This window comes from Lissotriton helveticus, chromosome 1_1, assembly GCF_964261635.1.
Source record: "Lissotriton helveticus chromosome 1_1, aLisHel1.1, whole genome shotgun sequence".
NCBI lineage: Eukaryota > Metazoa > Chordata > Amphibia > Caudata > Salamandridae > Lissotriton > Lissotriton helveticus.
The window spans coordinates 1,430,627,624-1,430,650,322 of NC_136057.1; the positions used below are offsets into that span (position 1 = coordinate 1,430,627,624).

The window sequence follows — 22,699 nt, forward strand, 5'->3', positions numbered from 1 at the left end:
GTGTGGGAACTTAGCACCACACGTTGGACATTTTTTGAATGGAGTCCTTTCCATGGACCCCGGGCTGGACTACGTCGAGTTTCTCGTAGTCGTCGTCCTTCGAACCGCGTCGGTATGGAGTGAAGTCGCGTTCGATAACGATACCGTCGATTTGGAAAGGAATACGCGCCGGTTATAACCTTCTTTGTTGAAGTCGGTCCGGAGCGCTTCGATCCTCATCCGAACCCGATGGCGGAAAAAAACAATCTAAGGATGGAGCCGATGCCCATGCGCACTAACACCGAGAGGAGGAGTCACCTATGACGACAAAGACTTCTCCAGAAGAAAAACAAAGTGCAATCATCCGAGCCCAACACCAGATGGCGATCTATTCATAAATGTACCATCTGCAGCCCATATGCCTCGAACAGATATTTTTAAAAAAAGCAATCTAAGCGTCTAAGCTGTCACAGCAAGGGCAGTTGATTCCAGCTGTTTCTCCCCATTGTGCAATCCTAGCTGGCGTATGATATAATGAATACATTGTTTTATAGTGCTGAGCCTGAAGGGCCACTGAGCAGAGAGTTTTTTTACCTAACTCCAATGACAGGCGGAAACACTTATGCCCTATCCCTAGCTTATCTGCCCATTTGGTTTCATATTTCTCCAGATCATCTTCTTTACTCGCAATCAACTTGGCAAAAAATCTTTTAATCGTGCAACCGACTCCAGCTTGAATCACTTCCATAATTGCATTATTCCCGAACCCAGCCGGTCCTCCTTTTTTAGTAACTAAAAAACTCCTAACCTGTAAATACTTAAAGAAATTCCTTGAATCAACTCCATATGTTGACCGAATAACAGGAAATTGGCACATTCCATCCACCGCCATCAAATCCCCCACCTTCATTACCCCCCGCCGCCCCCACTCTGAAAAAACTGAACCTGCAAATATTTGCCTCGGGAGGGTGTGATTCTCAAACAACCTGGTATATGCATTAAACCTCCCCAAACCAAATTTTTTCCTAAATGCTTTCCAAATGTTGTGTGCTGCAATCACCGTTTTAAACTTCGTTCTTTTAAAGTAGCTGGGGTCTGTATATTTCAAAAAGGCATTCTCTGCCTCCCCACCAACCACCAATGCATATATAGCTATAGATCCTAGAGCATCCTCTGTTTCAGTCTCTCCTCCCCCTAATAGCCCAACCTCCTCTTTCCCTAGGGAGCGACATATATCGCAGAGCCCTTCTGGTCTTGCCGTGCGCCCAAATGAATCTATTTATCATCTGTTCTAATATAGTGAACCACTTTGCCTAGAACATAAGCGGGATTGTCCTGAAAGAGAAACTTTAGCAGAAGAATCATTTTGACAATATTAGTACGCCCTACTATAGACAAATGAAGGTTACGTAGCCTATCCAAATCCTTCTTAGTTTTATTAATTATTGGCTCTTTATTTGTCCCCACCAGACTATCCAAGTCCGCGGAGATCTTTACCCCCAAATAAACTCCAGATGCACCACCCGAAGATCCGAACACTCTGCCTTTCCATTCCTGATTATCTGCGTAAGAGCGCCGAATCCTAACCACTAGACCACCAGGGAACTGTGGAACCATTGCTGATGTCTGGAAGAGCAACTTGAAGCAAATATGGGAAAGTCATGCACCTCTGTTGCTGAAAATATTGGAAAGAGAAATGTACAAAACCTTGTTTAGCCTTTTATATGCCTCCTTCCTGGCTCGAAGGAAAGGAGTGCCGCTTTTCATTAGTTTAGTTCTCAAAGATACTTGAAGCTAATCCTTAGGGAAACAGAATTGCCAATGTTGGCTACTCAGAGCAGTTCTACCACCCGCCAGGTACATTTCCAGGATGCACATTATTAGGTGGATTCCGATCAATTCAAAAATCATCTGAAAGCCCCAATAAATAAAACCAAAATGCAAACTGGTCTCCACACCAACTGGCAACATTTCTAGACTTATTTCCAATACCAACTAACAATAAAACATAATTATAGCCTCTAATGCAGCCTCTTCTGCTTCCACACCACTCAGACACAATATTTCTACAGCGCCACACAGCTAGTGCCACAGTTGAGTTCCCACTCCCTACATCTACGACTGTCAGGATTGAGGAGCACTTCTCTGCCTTTAGTGGGACATCACTTTATATTCACTGTTGCTTTGCTCTGGGCTCACCCATTTGAGCTGGTCATTCCCACTTCCAGAGCCTGGTTACTGAGAGTTCCTACCTCATAACTTAAGAGACACCAATCAGTTAATTCCAATATTTCCAATTCTATTAAGGGTAGGTCATGTATCACAAATATGATCCAAAGGGGTCAGAGCACTTTCCAAATAAATACTCTAAGCAAAGTATGTATAAAATGCATAATGGGACAACTTTACAGAATATATTATATTTACAGAAACATTACTAGATGATTGCTAGGTTAAAAGAGAAACCTCTAACAGAATTTCAAAATTAAAAAAGATCAACTTGGAATGAATACAGAGGTTCTAAATATGTGACTACAGAGACCAGTATACAATACATATTGTCAGAAGCAGTTGGGAAGAAAAACAAATGTATGTTAAAATGATAATAGGGATGGGTTGGGGTGTTTTGTAACAAGACACCATACTGACGACACAAACTCGCAAGATAGAAAAGGTTAGTAGATCAAGTGGTATATTGTCTGTCATTCTCATAGAGTGGAGTACACATAAAGATAGGGTCTCCTGACTAAAAGTATAAGATGCAATGAGCAGGAAGCTATATTTTAAGTGAGTCGAGTTGAAAGTCACTGGTTAGAGTGAATCCTAGGGTGAGGAGGGTGTCACAGACTGAACAAGTAGTAGAGGAAGAGGGGTCACTCAGACGCTCAGTGGGAACTCACAGGTTAGATTTCCTCCAGGGACGAAACGCGTCGGCTGTATGGTGTTAACGATTGAAAATAAAGAATTTTGAAAAACAAGAAAAACATCACTGTTCCGCGACTCATTAACAATATTGCTATTTGAAGAACTTTGTGGTGCACCTTTGCGGTTGTTTACTTAGATTTCCTCCAGAGGTTTTGTTGGCTCCTACTGGCATTCAAAACAGTGTGAGGTCAGTTATCGGTGTAAGGCTTGGACTCCACTCTCCCACATTTTTGCTTATTGAAGGAAGTTGCTGTGGGAATTGAAAGAAGCCTCTAAGGCTGATTGAGAGCAAGAAAGCAAGAGTTAGAAAGCAAAAGAAAGAAGGATGGAGGATGCAACAGACATTTTCAGGCTGTGGTAGGGCTAATGGGGCAGCTGAGAAAACAAGGGCACAGGAAGGTTCTGACTAGAGGCTATGTAATGAAAATATTCTTGCACATGCCCATGTAATTATGAATTAGCATTTCATTCTGATGCCGGTGGTCACCTTACCAGGTACTTCCAGGTCGATTTGTCCAGGCAGCATAAGAATAGTCAGCTTGTTTGTAAGTCAACTGCTGTGTGTAACCTAAAAGAAGAAATGTTGAAATTAAGGTTCACTAGGAACAGCGAGATCTGCTCTCCGTACGCATTCCATTGATCACAAAACCTACTTCACACCACAGTGGCTATGAATTGTGTGATAACATTGCTTTTCACTCTGTGGGAAGTGCCCAATGTCCTAGTTTCTATGAGTGAGTGGTGTTTCCTTTACTGCTTCTCTTTGTTTTTCTTTTCTGTATGTCAAAACCAATAAAATGATTTAAATAGAAAAGATTGCTTTTCACGAACCCCATAAAATTAATTAATACATTTGAGCCTATACCGTGGGGAGCTCTTGAGGATTCCTCTTTTTCTCCTCATTATCTCACTTCATTGGCTCATCTGCGGCACTTCACAGTCATGCAGATAATCCTCAGATCGATTTCAATATTTGAGAGTGAGGAGGATTCAGGGACTTGCTGCTCCCTTCTTCAGAATAGGAGGTGCATTGGTGGATGAACACAAAGTGGCTGAAATTAAACCCTTGAATTCCTGAAATTCTCCAGACAAAAATCTACACAAATCCATGGGATGCTGATCTGTGACCTTCCTGAACAGGAAGTCGATGTGTTTCTGCTGGCAATGTTGTTAGGAGCATAGGCATGCTCACTGAATCTGATTTATCTTTGACCCCTCAAATCACCAAATAGTCAAAGCTGTTTAAGTCCGCGTTTAAAATTAGATATATGTCGTGAGGAAATTCATTGAGATCAGAAGGTGCAGTTTTAGTTAACTCCCTCCCTCTGTTATTAAAATCAGATGTAAGGAATATGCTACTTACCAGTATGCATCTGTTCTTGGCATAGAGGGCTGCAGAGTGGTACATTTATGAATAGATCGCCATCTGTTGTTGGGCTCGGATGATTGCACTTGTTTTTCTCTTGGAGAAGTCTTTTGTAGTCACGAGACTGATGACTCCACCCTTGGGTGCTAGTGCGCATGGGCATCGGCTCCATCCTTAGATTGTTTTGCCATAGTAGGGTTAGATGGAGTAGTATGATAGAATACAGAAAGAGATGCCCACGTAAGTGTATCTAAATAAGATATTGTTGGAACAGACACAGGTTTCCGGGGAGGCAGGGAGGGCATGTACCACTCTGCAGCCCTCTATGCCAAGAACAGATGCATACTGGTAAGTAGCATATTCTGTTCGAGGCATATGGGCTGCAGATGGTACATTTATGAATAGATTATACAGCAGTTACCTCCCTAGCGGTGGTCACCAGTGTCTGTTGCAACAGTTTGAAATAAAGCTTTTAGTACAGCCTGGCCCACTCTTGCTTGTTGTGTTGCCTGCACATCAACACAGTAGTTTTTTGTGAAGGTATGCGGTGTAGACCAAGTTGCTGCTTTGCATATGTCATCTAGGGGAATGTTTCCTAAGAATGCCATAGATGCCCCTAGTTTACGTGTAGAATGAGCTCTAGGAGGAACAGTCAATGTTCTCTTTGCTTTTATGTAACATATCTGTATGCATTTTACGATCCACCCTGCTAATGCCTGCTTTAGAGATAGGCTTGCCCTTATGTGTTGGGGAAAAAGCTACAAATAGTTGTTTGGTTTTTCTGAAAGTTTGTGTTCTTTCTATGTAATACAATATTGCCCTTTTGACATCTAATGTATGTAGGGCCCTCTCTGCTACCGTCTGTGGTTTTGGAAAAAAGACTGGTAGTTCCACTGGCTGATTGATGTGGAATGCTGAAATTACTTTAGGCAAGAATTTTGGGTTTGTTCTAAGAACCACTTTATTTTGGTGTAACTGTAGGAATGGTTCTTGTATTGTCAATGCCTGTAGTCACTCACTCTCCTGAGGGAGGTAATGGCTATAAGGAAGGCTACCTTCCATGAAGAATTGTATTTCACACCTATGCATAGGTAAAAAGGGTGGTCCCATTAGTGTGGTGAGTACTATGTTGAGATTCCAGATTGGGGAAGGTGGCAGTCTTGGTGGAATGACTCTTTTGAGGCCTTCCATGAAGGCTTTAATTGCTGGCACTCTAAACAGGGATAGATGTTGCCTGTTTTGCAGCTACGCTGCTATAGCTGCAAGATGTACTCTAATGGAGGTGTAAGCAAGGTTACATTGCCGCAAGTGTAGTAAGTAGCAAATAATATTTTTTGTGGATGCGTCCAGAAGGTTGATGTTGTTACTGTTACAGTATACAGCAAACCTTTTCCACTTTGCTGCATAGCATGCTTTGGTGGTGGGACGTCTTGCTTGCATAATGATTTCCATACAGTTTGGAGGTAAATCTATGTATCCAAATTCTAGGACCTCAGGAGCCAGATCGCTAGGTTCATTTTTTTGGGATCTGGGTGCATTATTTCTCCATGGTTCTGTGTAAGGTGCATGGGTAGGATTCTTAGTTTTTGATGTGGCACCTGTGAGAGTTGCAGGAGCGTGGTATACCACGGCTGTATTGCCCACGTGGGTGCTACTAGTATCATGGTCATTGAATGTTGTTGCAGTTTTCGAACCACTAATGGAATTAGTGGGAGAGGGGGAAAAGCGTATGCAAATTTGTTGGACCAATTTATCCATAATGCATTGCCCTGCGACAGGTGGTGTGGGTACCTGGATGCGAAGCTTTGGCATTTTGCGTTCTGATGAGTGGCAATGAGATCTATCTCTGGTTGTCCCCATTTTTGGAAGAATGGCTGCAGTATCTTGTCGTGCAGTTCCCATTCGTGTATCTGTTCTGACTCCCTGCTTAAGATGTCTGCTATCTGATTTTGAACTCCTGGAAGGTGTTCGGCTAACAGATAGATGTTTTGAGGAATGGCCCATCTCCAAATTTCCTGCGCTAGTCTGGATAGTTGGAGAGAGTGTGTACCCCCCTGTTTCTGAATATAATATATTGCAGTCATGTTGTCTGTTCTGATCAGGACTGCTTTGTTGATAATCTGCATTTGAAAAGCTTTTAATGCTAGAAACACTGCCAGTAGTTCTAGATGGTTGATGTGCAGTCGTTTTTGCTGTACACTCCATCTTCCCTGTACTGTATATTTGTCCATATGCGCTCCCCATCCTGTGAGCAATGCATCCGCTGTTAGCACCACTTGTGGAATTGGTTCTAGGAACGACCGCCCCTTGGAAATGTTTATTGTGTTCCACCACTTCAGAGAGCGATGTGTGCGGTCGTCTACCAACACCAGATCTGTAATCTGACCTTGAGCCTGATTCCACTGTGTTGCTAGACATTCTTGAAGTGGACGCATTTGTAGTCTGGCATATGGTATTAGCAGTATGCAGGATGACATCATTCCTAATAGCTGCATAAACACTCGAGCTGTTAGTGAGTGTTGTGGTTGAAATCTTTGAATCAGTGTGAGTATTGTTTGAATCCTGACTGGATTGGGGTATACTTTGGCTTTTTCTGTCTATAGTAGCCCCTAGATATTGTTGAACCTTGTTAGGTTGCAGGTGGGATTTTGTGTAATTCACCGTAAACCCTAACTGGTGCAGCAACTGAATTGTCTTCTGTGTGTTTTGAAGACATTCTTGTTGTGACTTGGCCTCTATTAGCCAGTCGTCCAAGTAAGGGAAGACATGTATTTGTTGTCTTCTCAGGTGTGCTGCCACCACTGCTAGGCATTTTGTGAACACCCTTGGTGCTGTTGTAACCCCAAAAGGAAGGACTTTGAACTGGTAATGTTGTCCTTCTACCACAAACCTGAGGTATTTTCTGTGGGCTTTGTGAATTGGGATATGAAAGTAAGCGTCTTTTAGATCCAGTGTAGAAAGAAAGTCCCCCTTCTTCAGTAAAGGAAGTACTTGTTGGAGCGTGACCATGTGGAAATGTTCCGAATTTATGTATGCATTGAGAGGTCTGAGATCTAGTATTGGTCTTAGGGACCAGTCTTTTTTGGGAATTAGAAAGTATAGAGAGTATACTCCTGTTCCCTGCTGATGTTGTGGAACCTTCTCTATGGCATGCTTTTGTAGTAGTGATAGTACTTCCTGTTTTAACAATTTTAGATGATCTTGACTCATTGGACGCTGTTTGGGGGGGATGTTTGGTGGGGTAGCTGTTAGTTCTAGGCAATAACCATGTTGGATAATTTGTCTCACCCACCTGTCTGATGTGATGTTTTCCCAGACAGGTAGGTACTGTGATAGACGTCCCCTGACCGGTGTTACATGGTCTGGGGGAGCTTTATGAAGTCACTGTTTTGGGGTTGGAAAGTTGCGGTTGTTGTTATTTCCGCGACCTCTGCCCTTGTTGTTGTTACCTCTGTAACTGCCTCTAGAATTACCTCTGGGTGATGTTGGTGTAAAAGAGGTTGATTGCTGGCTTGTGCCTGTATTTTTGGATCCGCCTCTATAGGTGGACCTACGAAAGGAACCCCTTTGAGTTGGCTGTTGCAATGCTCCCATTGATTTAGCAGTTTCCGTGTCTTTTTTCATCTTTTGTAAGGCCTCATCTGTCCCTGAGCCGAAAAGTGTTTTCCCATCAAAAGGCTGGTTTAACAAGGAGGTTTGTACCTCTTGTTTGAATCCTGAGACTCTAAGCCATGCATGTCTTCTTAACATGATACTGGTGTTTATAGATCTTGCTGCAGTGTGTGCTGCGTCTAAGGCGCACTTAATGGAAGTGTTAGTTATTATCTTCCCTTCTTGTATGAGCTGATCTGCCTTTTTTTGATGTTCTTTAGGGAGATGTGTAATGAGTTTTTCTAACTCATCATAATGAGCTCTATCATAACGTGCAAGTAGTGCCTACGTATTAGCTATGCGCCAGCTGTTTGCCGCTTGGGATGCTACTCTTTTGCCAGAGACATCTATTAACTTGGACTCCCTGTCAGGAGGAGGAGCTTCTCCCGTAGTTAATGAATTTGCTCTCTTACGAGCGTTTGTGACTACTAGTGAGTCCAGAGGTATTTGTCCCTTAATACATATTGGGTCCTTTGGGGCTGCCTTATATTTTTTGTCAATTCTTGGATTTAATACCCTAGCCCTCACTGGGTCTTTAAATATGTCTGATGTGTGATTAAGGAGACCCTTAAGCCTTGGTAGGGTCCCTGAAGTTCTTTGTGCAGCAGGTAGTGTTTCTAAAAGGAAATCCTCTATCTGAGATTCTGTATGTAAGTCTACCTTGTGGTATTTTGCTGCTCTATTAATTAACTGTGCAAAACCTGTATTATCATCAGGTGGTGAAGGTTTTGAGGGATACAGGTCAGGGTCGTTATCATTATCTGATCCTGCATTATAATCTTCCCATGGGTCTGTATCTTCTGGGATAGTGCCGTTATCATCCCTAGGAAGTTCTCCCTCCCCTATGTCACTTTCTACATCTGTTTGAGGTGTAGATGGGTGTGGTGTAGTAGGAATAGCTGGCAGAATGTGAGGAAGAGGAGAAAAGGGTGTGTCTCTAGGTTGTGGAGAAAGGGGAGGAGTTGTATTTGTCCCCATTGTTCTCTTCTTAGGAGGAGGAGCTTTGTCGTCCAACTGTTCATTCTTCCTCTTTTTAGGTAGTTTTGTCACCACATTGCCAGTTTGCGGATCAATAAACAAAGTCTTTTGTTTTGGATCTGTCTGATGCTCCTGTGTCGGTACCGAAGTTTTTGGTTCCGAAAGGTGCTTTTGCTTTTGACTTTCAGTGTTATATGTTTTCGGCACCGAATGTTTGTTCGAGTCCGATCTCTTCGGTGTCGAGGGAGTCTTCGACGTCGAAGCTTGTTTCGGTTTCGACATGGAATGTTTCGACTGCGAGCTTTCCTTGTTATGGAGCTTCGGTGTCGATGTCGATGCCGACCGTTTCTCGGATCCGACATGATGGGAGGCCGAGTGTTTCGGTCTCGTTGCCGAGCCTAAAGGCGGGGCGTCGGAAACTTTGTTCGGTTGTCTGACCGGGCTCGAAGGCGGGGTCGACACCAAACGGGGTCGTTTTTTTGGTAAAGGGACGTCGTCACTCACGGTTTGATGAACGTCGATTTCTTCGACGTCGGACTCGTCCGCTTCCGACCCCGACTCGTCCTCATCTTCTTCTTCTTCTTGTGGATGTTGTGCCTCGAGCAACTCCGGGATTGCATCTGACTGCATTCTCGACGCCTCGTGTATTCGGGCTCGACGGTTTCTAATCGTCGACTTGGAGGAGAATGCCGCACAGGCTTCACAGTCCCTGGATTCGTGTTAAGGTGATAAACAGAGGTTGCACACCTCGTGTAAGTCCTTGTGTGGGAACTTAGCACCACACTTTGGACATTTCTTGAATGGAGTCCTTTCCATGGACTCCGGGCTGGACTACGTCGAGATAGGTCTCCCGGTCTGGTCGACGTAGAAGTTGCAAATTTTTGTTGTTGACGTCGAAGCGCGTCAAAATGGAAATGAAATCGCGCTCGATAACAATACCGTCGAATTGGAAAGGGAATACGCGCCGAATATAACTTTTTTCTCAAAGTCGATCCGGAGCGCTTCGATCCTCATCTGAACCCGATGGCGGAAAAAAACAATCTAAGGATGGAGCCGATGCCCATGCGCACTAGCACCCAAGGGAGGAGTCATCAGTCTCGTGACTACAAAAGACTTCTCCAAGAGAAAAACAAGTGCAATCATCCGAGCCCAACACCAGATGGCGATCTATTCATAAATGTACCATCTGCAGCCCATATGCCTCGAACATTATCTTACTGTTAAAAGAAAGACATAAAGATTAGTTTCGCAACAACAAGGTTTATGTGATGGGGTATTCCTCTTGACTCTTTTGTTTCATTGCCCCAAGAGACCTTTGAGGATGGAAGTTTCCACTTTACAAGTATCCAATTAAATAGAAAAATAACAATTATATGCAGGTGTCCTGTAGCAAGCCACTTTCTATAGAGGAAAATGTTAAGTTGTAACCCACTTCTACAGCTGCCAAGCTCATGTGTAATGCACTGCAGAGCCTTTAACTACCAGACCTCCTTCCATACTGACACCAATCTCAGACCTCCTCTGCAATGCACCACTTGTAACTCACAGAAACCTTCCTCAATGCTCCTTCTTGTGCGGTTGTTGCTCACCCTGATTAATGTTCTTGATGGCTTCAGCTCTACGGCCCACTCCCAATGTCTCCCACTGTCCGGTGTTGTCCAGGAAATATGTTGCAATGACTACCGGGGTCATTGACATCATGTTCTGCTCTCCACAGCCGCGAGGCACCACAATAAGATGTCCAAGATTTGACCCATCAATGGATTTCTCAATCAGCTGTGTGATGGGGGTTCCTGGTCAAAATAAGAAGACGGAGTAAAATGCATCTTTCAATGCAGCACCAGCTCTGTACAGAGTGATATGATTTTAGACAGTACAAAGGAAAGGGACAAGTTTTTAACCTTTAGCAATAGATTTCCACCTAATTAACTGTTAGAGGCTGAGATGCTATTCACTATGCAGCAGTTTATTAGTTGGATCTATAACTGTGTGCGCTAACATTAAATAAGCAAAAAAGCGATAGAAGGAATGCTTGAATTAATCCCAGTCACTGGCCATCGCTAGGCCCACATCCCGATCGATTGTTTTTCGCCCACAATACTAAACCCAGCGATATGCAAATAAGCCTTGACCCTGCTCCTCATGAGAACAATTGATCCCGAACTGCAAAGCCAGGTTCTCCCAGAACAGGAATACAAGCAACCTAGGACTGGTTTTGCCCGGACAAAGGCTCATCAGCCGGGTATAGCTTGATTCCAGTTGCACAGTGAGCACAGAACCCAAGCTATTTCAAGCATTCCATCCATCACCTTTTTCTTTCATTCAAACAGGAGCACAACAAAAAATGCTATAAAATATAGACTGAGAAAACGTCGACAGACACAATATTGACCATGTATAAGTATTTCTCAAAACAAATTTCAACCAGAACCTAATCCCACTATCAAGCACTTGCTTCTAAATATGGTAGTACTACAGCTACCGTAATAAATTGAATGACCTTACCTGGATTTAGCTTAAAATGGGTCCACATATTTCAAGAGATATACTTATGAGTGGTGTACAGTTTAACCCCTCCCATGCTCATGACGAGCTGAGTTCGTCATGACCGTTAGAACGCTCACACGCGGGGCTAATTCCCCTGCTGTGCTGAGCGTTCTAAGGAAACGGGTGTGGCCGTGACGAGCTCAGCTCGTCATGAGCACACTAGCGCCATGGCTAATGACGAGCTGAGCTCGTCATGAGCACCGGGGCGCTGTGCGTGCCCCCCCCGCCCCCGAGCACAGTGGGGGGATAACCCCGCAGCCAAAGGGTTTAAGTATTTATTCTGCAATATATATTTCTTCTTTCGTGCCTTATTGAAGGAAAGTACAAACAACTACTCACCTTAGTGGTCAGTGGTAGGAGTGCTGCCGGGCAGTGACGTGGGGCGGGGGAGGAGCAGGTTTGGGGGGTAGTAAACTATGGAATACAGCCAAATACAGATAAGTAAACATATAAATGAATAAATAAAACGAGCAACAAAATGTATTTTATTTATTTATATGTTTACTTATATGTGTTTCGCCGTATCCCATAGTTTGCTATCCCCCACCTGCCCCTCCCCCGCCCCACGTCACCGCCCGCAGCATTCCTACCCCTGACCGCTACTGCTACTCACCTAGGTTTGATTCTATGTTTGGGGTAGTTTTACAATATTTAATAATTTCATAAAGCATTCCACACATATTCCAGGGAAGCTGCAACAGCTGCACTTCCCCAGACACTGATGGTGAACTCCTTTGTGGACTCATAGTTATACCAATGTTGGAGCAGTATTTCAAAATTAAATATAAGCTGGCCCTGTTTATGAATGGCGGTATTACATCCAAAGTAGTATATCTCTGGATGGCCTTTTGTCACTCACAAATCCCAAAATCTAGACCCAGTAATCTCAGGTCTGCATGCTCTGGTCCCAAAGTTTTCAGGTCTGAGACACTGGGCCTAGTGTCACACACACTGGATGTCCACCCATTAAAACCAGCACACTGCAGTGGACAGAAGTAGGGACAAAGGGCAGGAGAAGAGCTGCCTGGCTCCCTCCCTCCCGGCCTCTGAGGCACCACAAGGGAGCATGGAAAGCTCCCCAGATAGGGCCTGAACCATCCTCCCAAAACCCTGTCTTTTACCCTGAACAGCAAAGCCGGGTGCCAGGACACACCTGTCCATATGCAGAGGCCTGGGCCAGAGGCTATAAAGCTATGGTAGACTGGCAATCATCTACCTCCAGCTCCCCCTCCAAGGATGGAAAACAGCCCATGACAGAGCTTGGGGCTGTATGAACCCGAAGAATGACGCCATGCTCAATGTATTTATCACTTTACGTCATTTTCCTTATTTCCTTTTATATTAACGTATCCCTCCTCCCTTGTTTTACGCTATCCTTACAATGACTGTTTTACTACTCGTTTAAAGTATTCCTTCTCTCTTCTTCTATGGTACTTGTAATATCCTTCTGTAGCTTCCTTTTCCGTCCCAACTAAAGTCCAAATTTGATATGAAAATCTTCTGTGCCAAAGATGAGTCACAGAAATTATGCAAATTGTGTTTGTTTTGCCCATTCCTTATTTCTTTTAATGTTTTATTAATTCCCATAATTCTGTCATGTGAGCCTTTACTGTAGTTTTAGATGTTCTGTAATTATTCTGTTTATAAAAACTAATTAACTGTACTTTTGGAATTAAAAATTGTACCTCTACAGTGCTGTAGCACCACTGGGTCATGTCTGCACTATAAATACAGAAAACAATAAATGACACCTTGGCTTGGTAATGCCTATCTCCTAGTAACTGTTATAATACCCGTGTTGTCTGTGCTTCATCCTCTTTAAGAACAGGCATATATTGTGGAGTTAATACTAGCGCCTAGATTTATCAAAGGATTGATTTGTCCTTTTGTCTCTTAAGAGCAACGCAATCCTTAAGGCATATTTACAAAGCCACACAAGGCCACCTGCATTGCTTGGTCAATCTGGAGTAACGCTAGGCAGTGCAAGTCGCTGCCTTGCATTACTCTGGGTCTGGAAGGCGTTCCATGGATGGAGCGTGGGCATTCACACGCATCCACCTATGCTTTTTGGTGCCTTCCAAAATTTACAAAGACTGGTGAACCTGGGAACGCAATCTTCTCCACCAACGTATTGTAAAGCGCTCTGATATCCTTCGGGATTTTGTTTGTGCTAAATAAAACTTTATAAATAAAATAATTAAATAAACAAAATCATGCGCCTTTCCAACAGAGGCGCAACAAGGAGAAATCTCTTCAGTTGTCCTCGTTATTGTTGCAGCACTCTTAGAAAGAGGAAAACACCTCTAAGGATTCTTTTTGTGCAGGAAGAAGTCGCTTCATGCACAAAAACAATCCTGCCTGCAATGCACCATGGCGCAAATGTGTCTGCATTGATGCTTGTCTGCCACTAGTGCACCAGTGCAGAGATAGAGCAGGAATGTGCCATAAAATGATAGATATGTCACATTCCTGCCCACTTCCTTTGACACCATGCAGTGCAGCAAGCTGTCTTGCTCCATTGCGCTGCATAAAATAATGATGAACCTGGGCTTAAATGTACGCTTTTTATGAATATGTGAGCTGTTATTCTAAATTGAGCATAATCAGGATGTATGAGAGATTTTAGTCAGTAGGTAAATCTTTATGTCTAGTTTCTAGTATTAAAACTTTAATATTTATGTGTAGCAGGAGAATCATGACTACCCGCATCATGTTGTTGCTCTTGTGTTCCCTGATGGACTCTTGCTCTTCAAAATCAACAACTTGGAACCATCTGTCAGTGGTGCATCCCTCTAAACCTGGTGCTGGCCTTTGTGCCAAAAAGTCTATGGTCCACCTTTACTAAAGTCTGCATTGGTTCTCATGTGACGCAACACAATTCGGAGGTGCATATGTAGGCATTTATAAAGGTAAGTCAATAGACACTGTTGTTTGCATTACATTGTTTCACACAAGCGTTTGTGCAACACTTTAGCAGTTTTGGACCCTGTGTTCATTGTTCCTCCCTCGTGTACCATCTGCTCAACCTCATCACGGAACTAACACATTTGACGTCCTGACTTATACCATCTTATAAGGCAGTCTTGTTACCTTCCATACACTGCAACTTGCCTTTGCACCAGGGAGAGTGATTCTCCCTAACTATCCAACCTATGCCCTCCCTCCAGTTGGGTATGGGACCCTGCAGAGCTTTAAAAAAAGTGGAAATTAAGTGAGCAACTTTCCCTTCATTTTGAACTCTCCACATATGTGTGCATGCCAGCTTTAGTGATGCGCACTCTTACCTTGGATGCTGACCATAGTCTCAGATTCACTTTTTGGAACAATATCCTTCAAATCAACAGCCTCAATCTTCTCTGTCTGGACACCACCTGCAAACAAAAGCAGGAGAAAAGAGTTACATGATGCTGAGTCAATTTGTTGCAAGGTTGGACTAGGTCAAAAATAGGCCCTGGTACCAAAATAAAGGTGACCCCATCAGTGAAATAGCTAACGAGTGGTACAGATGTGCAAATCTGGCCAGTAAGAACTTGTAAAGAAACGCTGCATTAGTGCTTTACAAGGTAAGGAAGGCTGCATAGATTTGAGCTTGCTGCAGGCAATGTTTATTTTAATATCAGGAAAATCAACAGTAAAACCAAACACACTAAACCATAAAAACAGTTCTACAAACAAACCAAAAAATGGCCCACATGTAGACTTGAGGCCAGCCTATCGCTGTATGAAAGTGCTCCCTTTTGTCATGACCACCACCACTTTTTGCCACTGATGTTCTCGACTGATTTGCCCTGGGTCCCTTCTAACCAAGGCCCCAGTGCCAGTGCTCTTTCCCTAAAAACAAAGACATGCTCAATGGTACCCCAATTGGGAAGGACTTTGGTACCCATGTAAGTCCCTAGTAAATGGTACCCCTGGTACCTAGGCCGAAGGTACTAAAGAGGGTCCCTATGGTCTGCAGCATGTAATGTGCATCCTAAGGGACCCACACTCAAAACCATACAGACTGCCAGTCCAGGCAATGTGACATAGAGCAAACCACAGTGAAAAACCATGGCGCACACCATGGGCCTCATTTATGAAAAGTGATGCATCATGGCGTGCAAACAGCTATTGTGTCACTTTTCATTGTGCCGTAATGGCGACATGCTGAATGTGTCATATTTACAGTATGACGCATCATGCCGCAAGGAGTTTCAGATATGTCAGTATTTCTGACATATCTGTAGGTGCAAAAATTACGTATTGCCGGAGTGTGTTACGAAAGTGACGCAACTACGTCAATGGGTCATTTCACATGGGCAAGTCCTATTTCAAATGTGCCTGGGTCAGTCTTACACCTGCTGTGAGGCAAGTGTAAGATATTGACACATTTACATCCTAGAAATGACGCAGTGAAATCACTTAGAGTTCACTGCGTCACTTCTACTAGGCTTACTTGCGTGAGAACGACCACCCTGCATACATTTTACCTGATGCAGGTATAATGTTGTGCAGGGGTTTACAAAGTGATGCATCTACCTAGATGCGTCACTTTGTAAATATGACACAACATGGCGCAATTTCTACCCTGCTGATGAATTACAAAACTTGAAACACCGGTGACGCAAAAGTAACACCAGGGCTCATAAATAAGCCCCTCTTTGTACAAATCCCACAGTCACTGCATGCAATATATATAAGTCACCCCTACAGCAGGCCTTATAGCCCTAAGGCAGGGTGCATTATATTACATGTGAGGACAGTTCTTATGAGCAGAAATGCCCATGCATTTTCAATTTCAACTACTAGATATTACAAGTGAACAGGGAAGCCATCTTAACTATATGTACTGGGCACTGGTCATTACGAGTTCCCCAGCTACATGATGGCTTACTGAAATACAACATGTTTGATATCCAACATCATGTCTTAATAAATCTGTACTCTTGCAGTATTATGATATGCACCAAGAGGGCACCTTAGAGGTGCCCACTGCAAAACCTACCAATATCTAGTGTACTGCCTGACTTGTCTCATCCAGCCTGCAACCACAGACACGTTTCTAACCCGATGCAGGTGACAGCCTGTGCTCTCAGAGGTCAGAAACAGTGTCGGCTCTGGCAGGTGGTGTTAGCACCTTCTCCAGCAGGATGACTAGTGATTTTCAAGGTCAGGGGCTTAAAAGCCCCTGCCACCTTTGATATGCCACACTCGCTTCCCCCAGACCTGGTAATGCCAGCCCCCTGCCCTAAGGCTCATTTTGAAGTAGGACAGGTGAGAAAATTAGCTTGTCATGAGGCGTGTTCACCTCTCAGGCTAGTCATACCCCTAAGGTGGCCTACCTGAAGTGAACGCAGAAAAAAGGGTTCCACCATTTTGATTTTGGTGGAATTAGGAACAGGGTCATGCCCGCTCTCCACAGGAAAGGGTCATATAGGAGGTGTAGTGACCCCAGTGGTAAGTGGCCCATTGTCTACTACTGTAAACTTCACTTAACACCCCTAAATTCAGTATATAGGTGGTCGCCTGACACCAGTAACTTAGATTCATCTACTGAGAACTGAAGGACCAAGAAGCGCCGAAAATGCAAGGACTGTGGACCAACACCGGAACTGGTGTCAAACCCTGCCTGCCTGCTGCTGTCCCAACAATTGCAAAGACCAATACATCCAACAGCTGTGCATCCTCCTCAAGCCTTGGAAGGCTGCCAGCACTTCAAAAACCAAAAAGGATCTTCCTTGATGTGGGGGAGCCACTTTCTTGCAGCCTGCAAGCACAGACTGCATCCACCCGGTACATTGTTCTGGTGACCCCTGGGTCCATCGAAAATCAGAACCTCAGGAAGAGGTGTTCCCAGCTCCCAGAGGTCAGCCCCAACTCTTCAGTGAGTTTCAAGACACCAGACTCTCCTGAAGCTCTCTAACATTTACCTTGGGTACCGGAGTTATTGCAGCAGACGAGGCTAGTTTCTTGTCCAATTCGGGCTCCAACACCACCAAAACCGACCAGCGAATAAGGGACATGAGCTAACAGAGGTCAGCTGTCCTGTTTTGTCCACATCTCGACCTAAAAAGACACAGTCTCCAATGCAAGCGACCCGGTGACCATAACACCTCTGCACCTGAAACCCACAGACCGAGCCCTAGCCTACAGACAGTGCACCTTTGCTCCAGAGATCCCCAAGAACCGGGCTCCCCTTTGGGTTCCGACAGATTTGTCCCCACTTGTAGCATTTTTCTTGTTACAGGTTTCTCCATATACTTAAATTGTAGCATCCGAGGCCACCCTCGCAACTAGCACCTCTGCACCAGGACACACCAGGGAAGGCAAACCAAAACTGTTGGTGGTTCTAAGGACTTTAGCCCCTATTTACCTTAAGTACAGAAGAACAACCCTGTAACTCGACTACAGTTATACTGATGCAATGTATGTCCTCCATAGAATAACATTACCACAATCGATGCTGGTGCCTCAGATCTGACAGCTGTATTTACTGTATTTTCTAAAATCGCTAACTTGAAAAGTACTTACCTGATCCCGAAGATCTTGTTGTCGAAATTATTATAATAATATGTTAATTTTTTTAATTGGTTTCGAATTTCTTCTTAAAGTGTGTGTCTCATTTATTGACTCTGTGTGAACAACAAATGCTCAATACTTCCCTCTGATATGACTAAGGGTGCTCGACCACATTAAAATAGAGCACCTTGGGATTGTTAAAGCAAGCCCCTGTCAACTGGAATGGGTTGTCTGGACTCTCTACATACCTCAATTTGATACACTATATAGAGAGTCAACTTCCCACAATCAGTCACTGCCAGGTTGGCCTTTAGGCCTGTCCCACTCTGAGTTGCTGCAGCTTCTTGTGTGATGATGGATTTCATGTAGTCAATGGATGAAACAGAATATGTCTTAAATAAATATTAAATATTTCAGCTGACCAATATTAATGTTGCAATCCTGAATTAATCCATAGATTATTTTCCTATATAAAATTGATTCATTTCATTTTCTAAACGTGATTCTATTATCCTTCCTTTTAACTTGTGATCTGCAAACTTGTTACCTGACGGAAGGCAAAGCTGAGAACATGTTTTCAGAAAAGGCACATCTCGCCAAACAACCACAGCGATATTGATTTGTCATAGATCAGTGCATTTCTCTTCATACTGAAGTCTCAGTTAGTGTCCTCCTGTAAGCAGATCAAGTCTCCCCGAGACAACCCTAAGGGTCAGTGAGCTTTCAGGATATGAGTGCATGTCTTGGGGGGACATAGCCCTATCAGTAAATTTGAGATCAGTCATAGCTGTCAAGTTTTAGTATCCTTATATGTGACATTTTCATGGTTTCCGTTTACATATGAGTAACATTCACTGCTAAATGTGTGACACTGAAAGTGTCACTTTCTCGTGAGCAAAACCAAACAAAGTGCACAGAAAGAAAAAATATTTGAAAATACACTCTTTTGAGCAATGAAAAGCTGTAAAAAGATCTTGAAAGTGCTGCAAAACCTCTGAAATGAAAGGCAACGAACCTACAGACCCTTTCTAAGCTGTTTGTTGCATATCCTCAGTACTTTTAGTAACAATGTGGGACCTTGTAGCACTATGAATACAGATGTTACTATTCCCCACTGTGCCAACCAAGGTTAAAATCGTTTTTCTCTTGTTACAATATCAACAGTAAATGCAAAAACCAATTGAGTTTTCATGAAGTAAATGCAAAACCAAAAAGGGATGCTTTTTCCTATTATTTGAACTTGCGTGATTTATCTTTCAGGTTATTTTATATCTAGTTATATGATGAAATGCCTACAAAATAGTTATAAGATATTTTGTGCTTTAAATGAGCAATGGTTTTGGCCTGGTCCCCACACTCTGACAGACATAGCCCCTATTGCTCTCGTTTTCAGTGGACTGCTCTGGTGCTGACTCACCTGTGCCACCAGAAGTTGCATTGTATATTGTGACATTTATATAGCGCTTTCTACTCCTATGTGGGGCATTGAACCACTTGCCAACATAGGTAGCATGCCATGCTGTGTAGGAAGTGTGGTTGGATGTGTTTTATCTTTGTTTTGATCTTGTGTGGGAATTATTCCCTCAACAGTGATGCGCTCTTGAGTGAATGATTTGAGGCCTGAATCCAGAGTGTTCCCTGTGCCTGTTGTAATTAAGAAAAGAGTGGTTCTAAACAACTACTTAGTTTGAGCACTTTGGAGGAAAGAACATCAAATGTATCTTTATGGTCTCCGTTTTTATTAGCAACTAAAAAGCATATATATGTATATAAAATTTGTATTAGCCCCCAAACTTTAGCAATGTCATATGCCATGTGCCTAGAGCTCACATGCTGTTTAATGCGCTACCAAAATGTTCTTAAGTTCAATAATAAAATGTGTTCACCTGTTCATAAAAAAAAAACCTATGCAATTTACGTGACACTTAAAGCATGTAACAACGCAGTCCCTCACATTCCAAACGCATACAAGCATCTAGCAGGTTTCTAGAAAATTTACAATTTAAAATGAAATATACCCAGTAGGACAGTGCACATTCAAAACTGTTTAACACACCGACTTTAACGAAGGGCTTTATCGTGTGCACAAGTTGGAAGGCAGGCAACCCCTTCATCACTCTAACCTATGGACCTTGTGCCTCTCCTGCCATTTCAGGGGACAAAGCCTCTTTCCTACCATAATAATAGTGCTTTTATTTATAGGAACTGTTACTTGCAGTCATTTGTGCATAACCCTTCTTCTTGCATATTCATTTTCTAGGGCTGTCCACAAGCTTCACATCTGGGGTAGCAATGCCCACTGCCGCAGAGAATTGTGGGTCGCTGGGAATGAGCCATGGAGCAGCCATGGAGTTCAGCTGGGCATGTTATAGAACAAGCAGTCCAGGGTACAGCAACATATCAAGGTAAAGTTTTGAAAAGATCCTGCCAGACGTCTGCAGTTTAAAAAAACATTCTGCCAGTGCCTGCACTCAGCATGCCCATCCATACCCAAACATATCATGTGGCTCTTCACAGCTAATGTATCATGTTGTAAATCCAGCTAAGGCCTGCCAGTGCTGGGGGTTGCATGGAGGCTGAGGCTGTGGCTGCAGGCCTTGAAAACATAGCACCTGCTGACTCCGTGCCACACTGGTTCTACTTCCTCAGTCATGCGGGTGGTGCCCAGTGCCATGTACTAAAAAGGAGCTATTCTATTTTAGCAGTCCCTGAAGGAAAAACAAATCTGCTGTGCACTAACCTGCCTGAGTGGCACACCCAGGCACCAGTTAACTCTATGTCTAGCTCTGCAGTGGCCACGGTCCAATTCCGGTCTGGGCTAGAGTGTTTAGCATGCGCAATACTGGTTGGCGGCACAATATCATTGTGAGCAGCACTGGGGTCCCCTGACTCCAGTCAAACTTAACTTTGAAACTATGTTATAACAGCTGCCTGCTCACCTCGCGGATCAGGCAGCGCACCCTACATTATGAGCCGTGTCTCAGCATTGGACTAATGTGGAACGCAATTGTTGCAGTATCCGTGACATCATGTCACATGAATTTCGAATAGAGCCAATGAGCTGAGTGCAGCTAAACCAGACCCCAGGCCTACAGCAGTCAGAGTCTCAGTCAATCACAAAGTTCTACAGCTGTTAGTGCAGGCGCAGCACAACCACACCCTACTTTCCTCTGTGGTAATTAAAGTACTCCGGCTTGGCCCCTTCAGGAGACGCTATAACGTGTGACTTCGCATTTCAATGTGATGATGTGGACCACCACACTGATATGAAATAGCTTAACGCCTGATGCGTGGTACTTGTCTGGGCTGATCAGTTTGTGGCAGTCCACACACCCACAGGCCCAATTTGTTGACTTTGCCAAGACTTGTTCACGGTTGACTGAAATTGTTTTGATTTATTATTGCTTGTAAAACCTATATCTCTATAACCCTATTCTAGTGTCTACATTCTTATATAAATAGTCTATTTTTATAAATTGGTGGTGGATTTATTGAGTGTTGTGTCGATTTTTTCTTGAATTATTTTGGTGCTGTTTAAATGCTTAACACGTATTCCTCTTTGAAAGCCTTGCTGCTCAGGGCCACGGCTACCTAGAGTTGAGCTGAGGGTTTTACAGACAAAACCTACTGGTCCTAAAGGGTTGGTAAGTGTAATACATAGTGAGGTTGCATAACCGCAGCATCACAAAATCATTAGGGGTGGAGAAACACAGGAAATCAGTGCCCTCCCCCGGCCCATTCCAAAACACACACCATGGGGTTTGCTACGTGAAAAATATAAAATGAATAAAAAAGAGCTCAGAAGCTGCTTTCTGGCAGTCTGTCCACTTTTACATGCCATTCCCTGAATACCCATATGACACCCACATATCCTGGTGAGAGTAGTCAAACCTAAATTCATCTTAAGCCCATTTATTTATGCAGAGTATTAATCTTGGTGTGAGAAATCATTTAAACTTTATTTACTGAATGCTCAAACCCCTTATCCGATGGTCCCCCTGCCCTGGTGTGAGGGAGAACACATGCCATCCTTATTCACTCAGCAACACCTCCCTGAAGGGACATTCCTCCATGTGGGTGGGAGGATCACTTAAGTCTACCCCTCTTCACTCTCCGTCACCTCACTGGAGGGGATTCTGCTTTCCCATGAGGAGGAGTTTAGACTATTTTATGGTTAAAAGATTTGATGCTATTGAACTGATAAATAAGATCCCTGTGTTACTTGCTCAACTGTGGACATCACTCCACACATTCTAATTTTGACAAATGTCTGCATGTCAATTCCTTCGTATATGATGCTTTTTCATCCCACTGTGTCTCTTGCAGCATTTTACGAGTAGCAGTAATGACCATTACATAACTCCTTGATACAGCATGCTCACCTTGTCCTTTAGTTCCTGGATCCAAGGTCACCACTGTGACCGTTTTGTTCATTTTCATTCCTTCGGGCTGTAAGAAAGAAGAGGCATTACATACAGAGAGCACAACATAGACATTTGTCGCCACAAGGAAGCACTCTGACTACCTGTTGAGAAAGGAACAATACAAACTGGTAACAGAGTCCGCCTTTCTCCTGCAGAGTACCCACTGCACTTCACTGACTCTGCAGAGAAATCTCTTCAACAGACTGCTTTCAAGAGGGCGGAACAGGAGACTGGCCTTTAAGAAAAGGAAGAACTGCAAAATTCGAATATGACAATGACTTATGGAAGCAAAAATTACGGAAAGGAGTCTACTGGTGCATTATCTGAGTGA

The 22,699-nt window shown here is 43.5% G+C and overlaps 1 protein-coding gene across 1 annotated transcript in view; it reads right to left on the reverse strand.

The window, feature by feature from the left end:
• Positions 1-22,699, reverse strand: part of C3 (complement C3) — a 329,940-nt gene that overhangs the window by 103,315 nt on the left and 203,926 nt on the right. Inside the window, exons 22-25 of the mRNA XM_078685332.1 lie at positions 22,327-22,393; positions 14,731-14,817; positions 10,489-10,692; positions 3,397-3,472 (exon numbers count right to left, since the gene is read on the reverse strand). Coding sequence (XP_078541458.1) covers positions 3,397-3,472; positions 10,489-10,692; positions 14,731-14,817; positions 22,327-22,393 — 434 coding nt within the window. The remainder of the gene's footprint in view (positions 1-3,396; positions 3,473-10,488; positions 10,693-14,730; positions 14,818-22,326; positions 22,394-22,699) is intronic.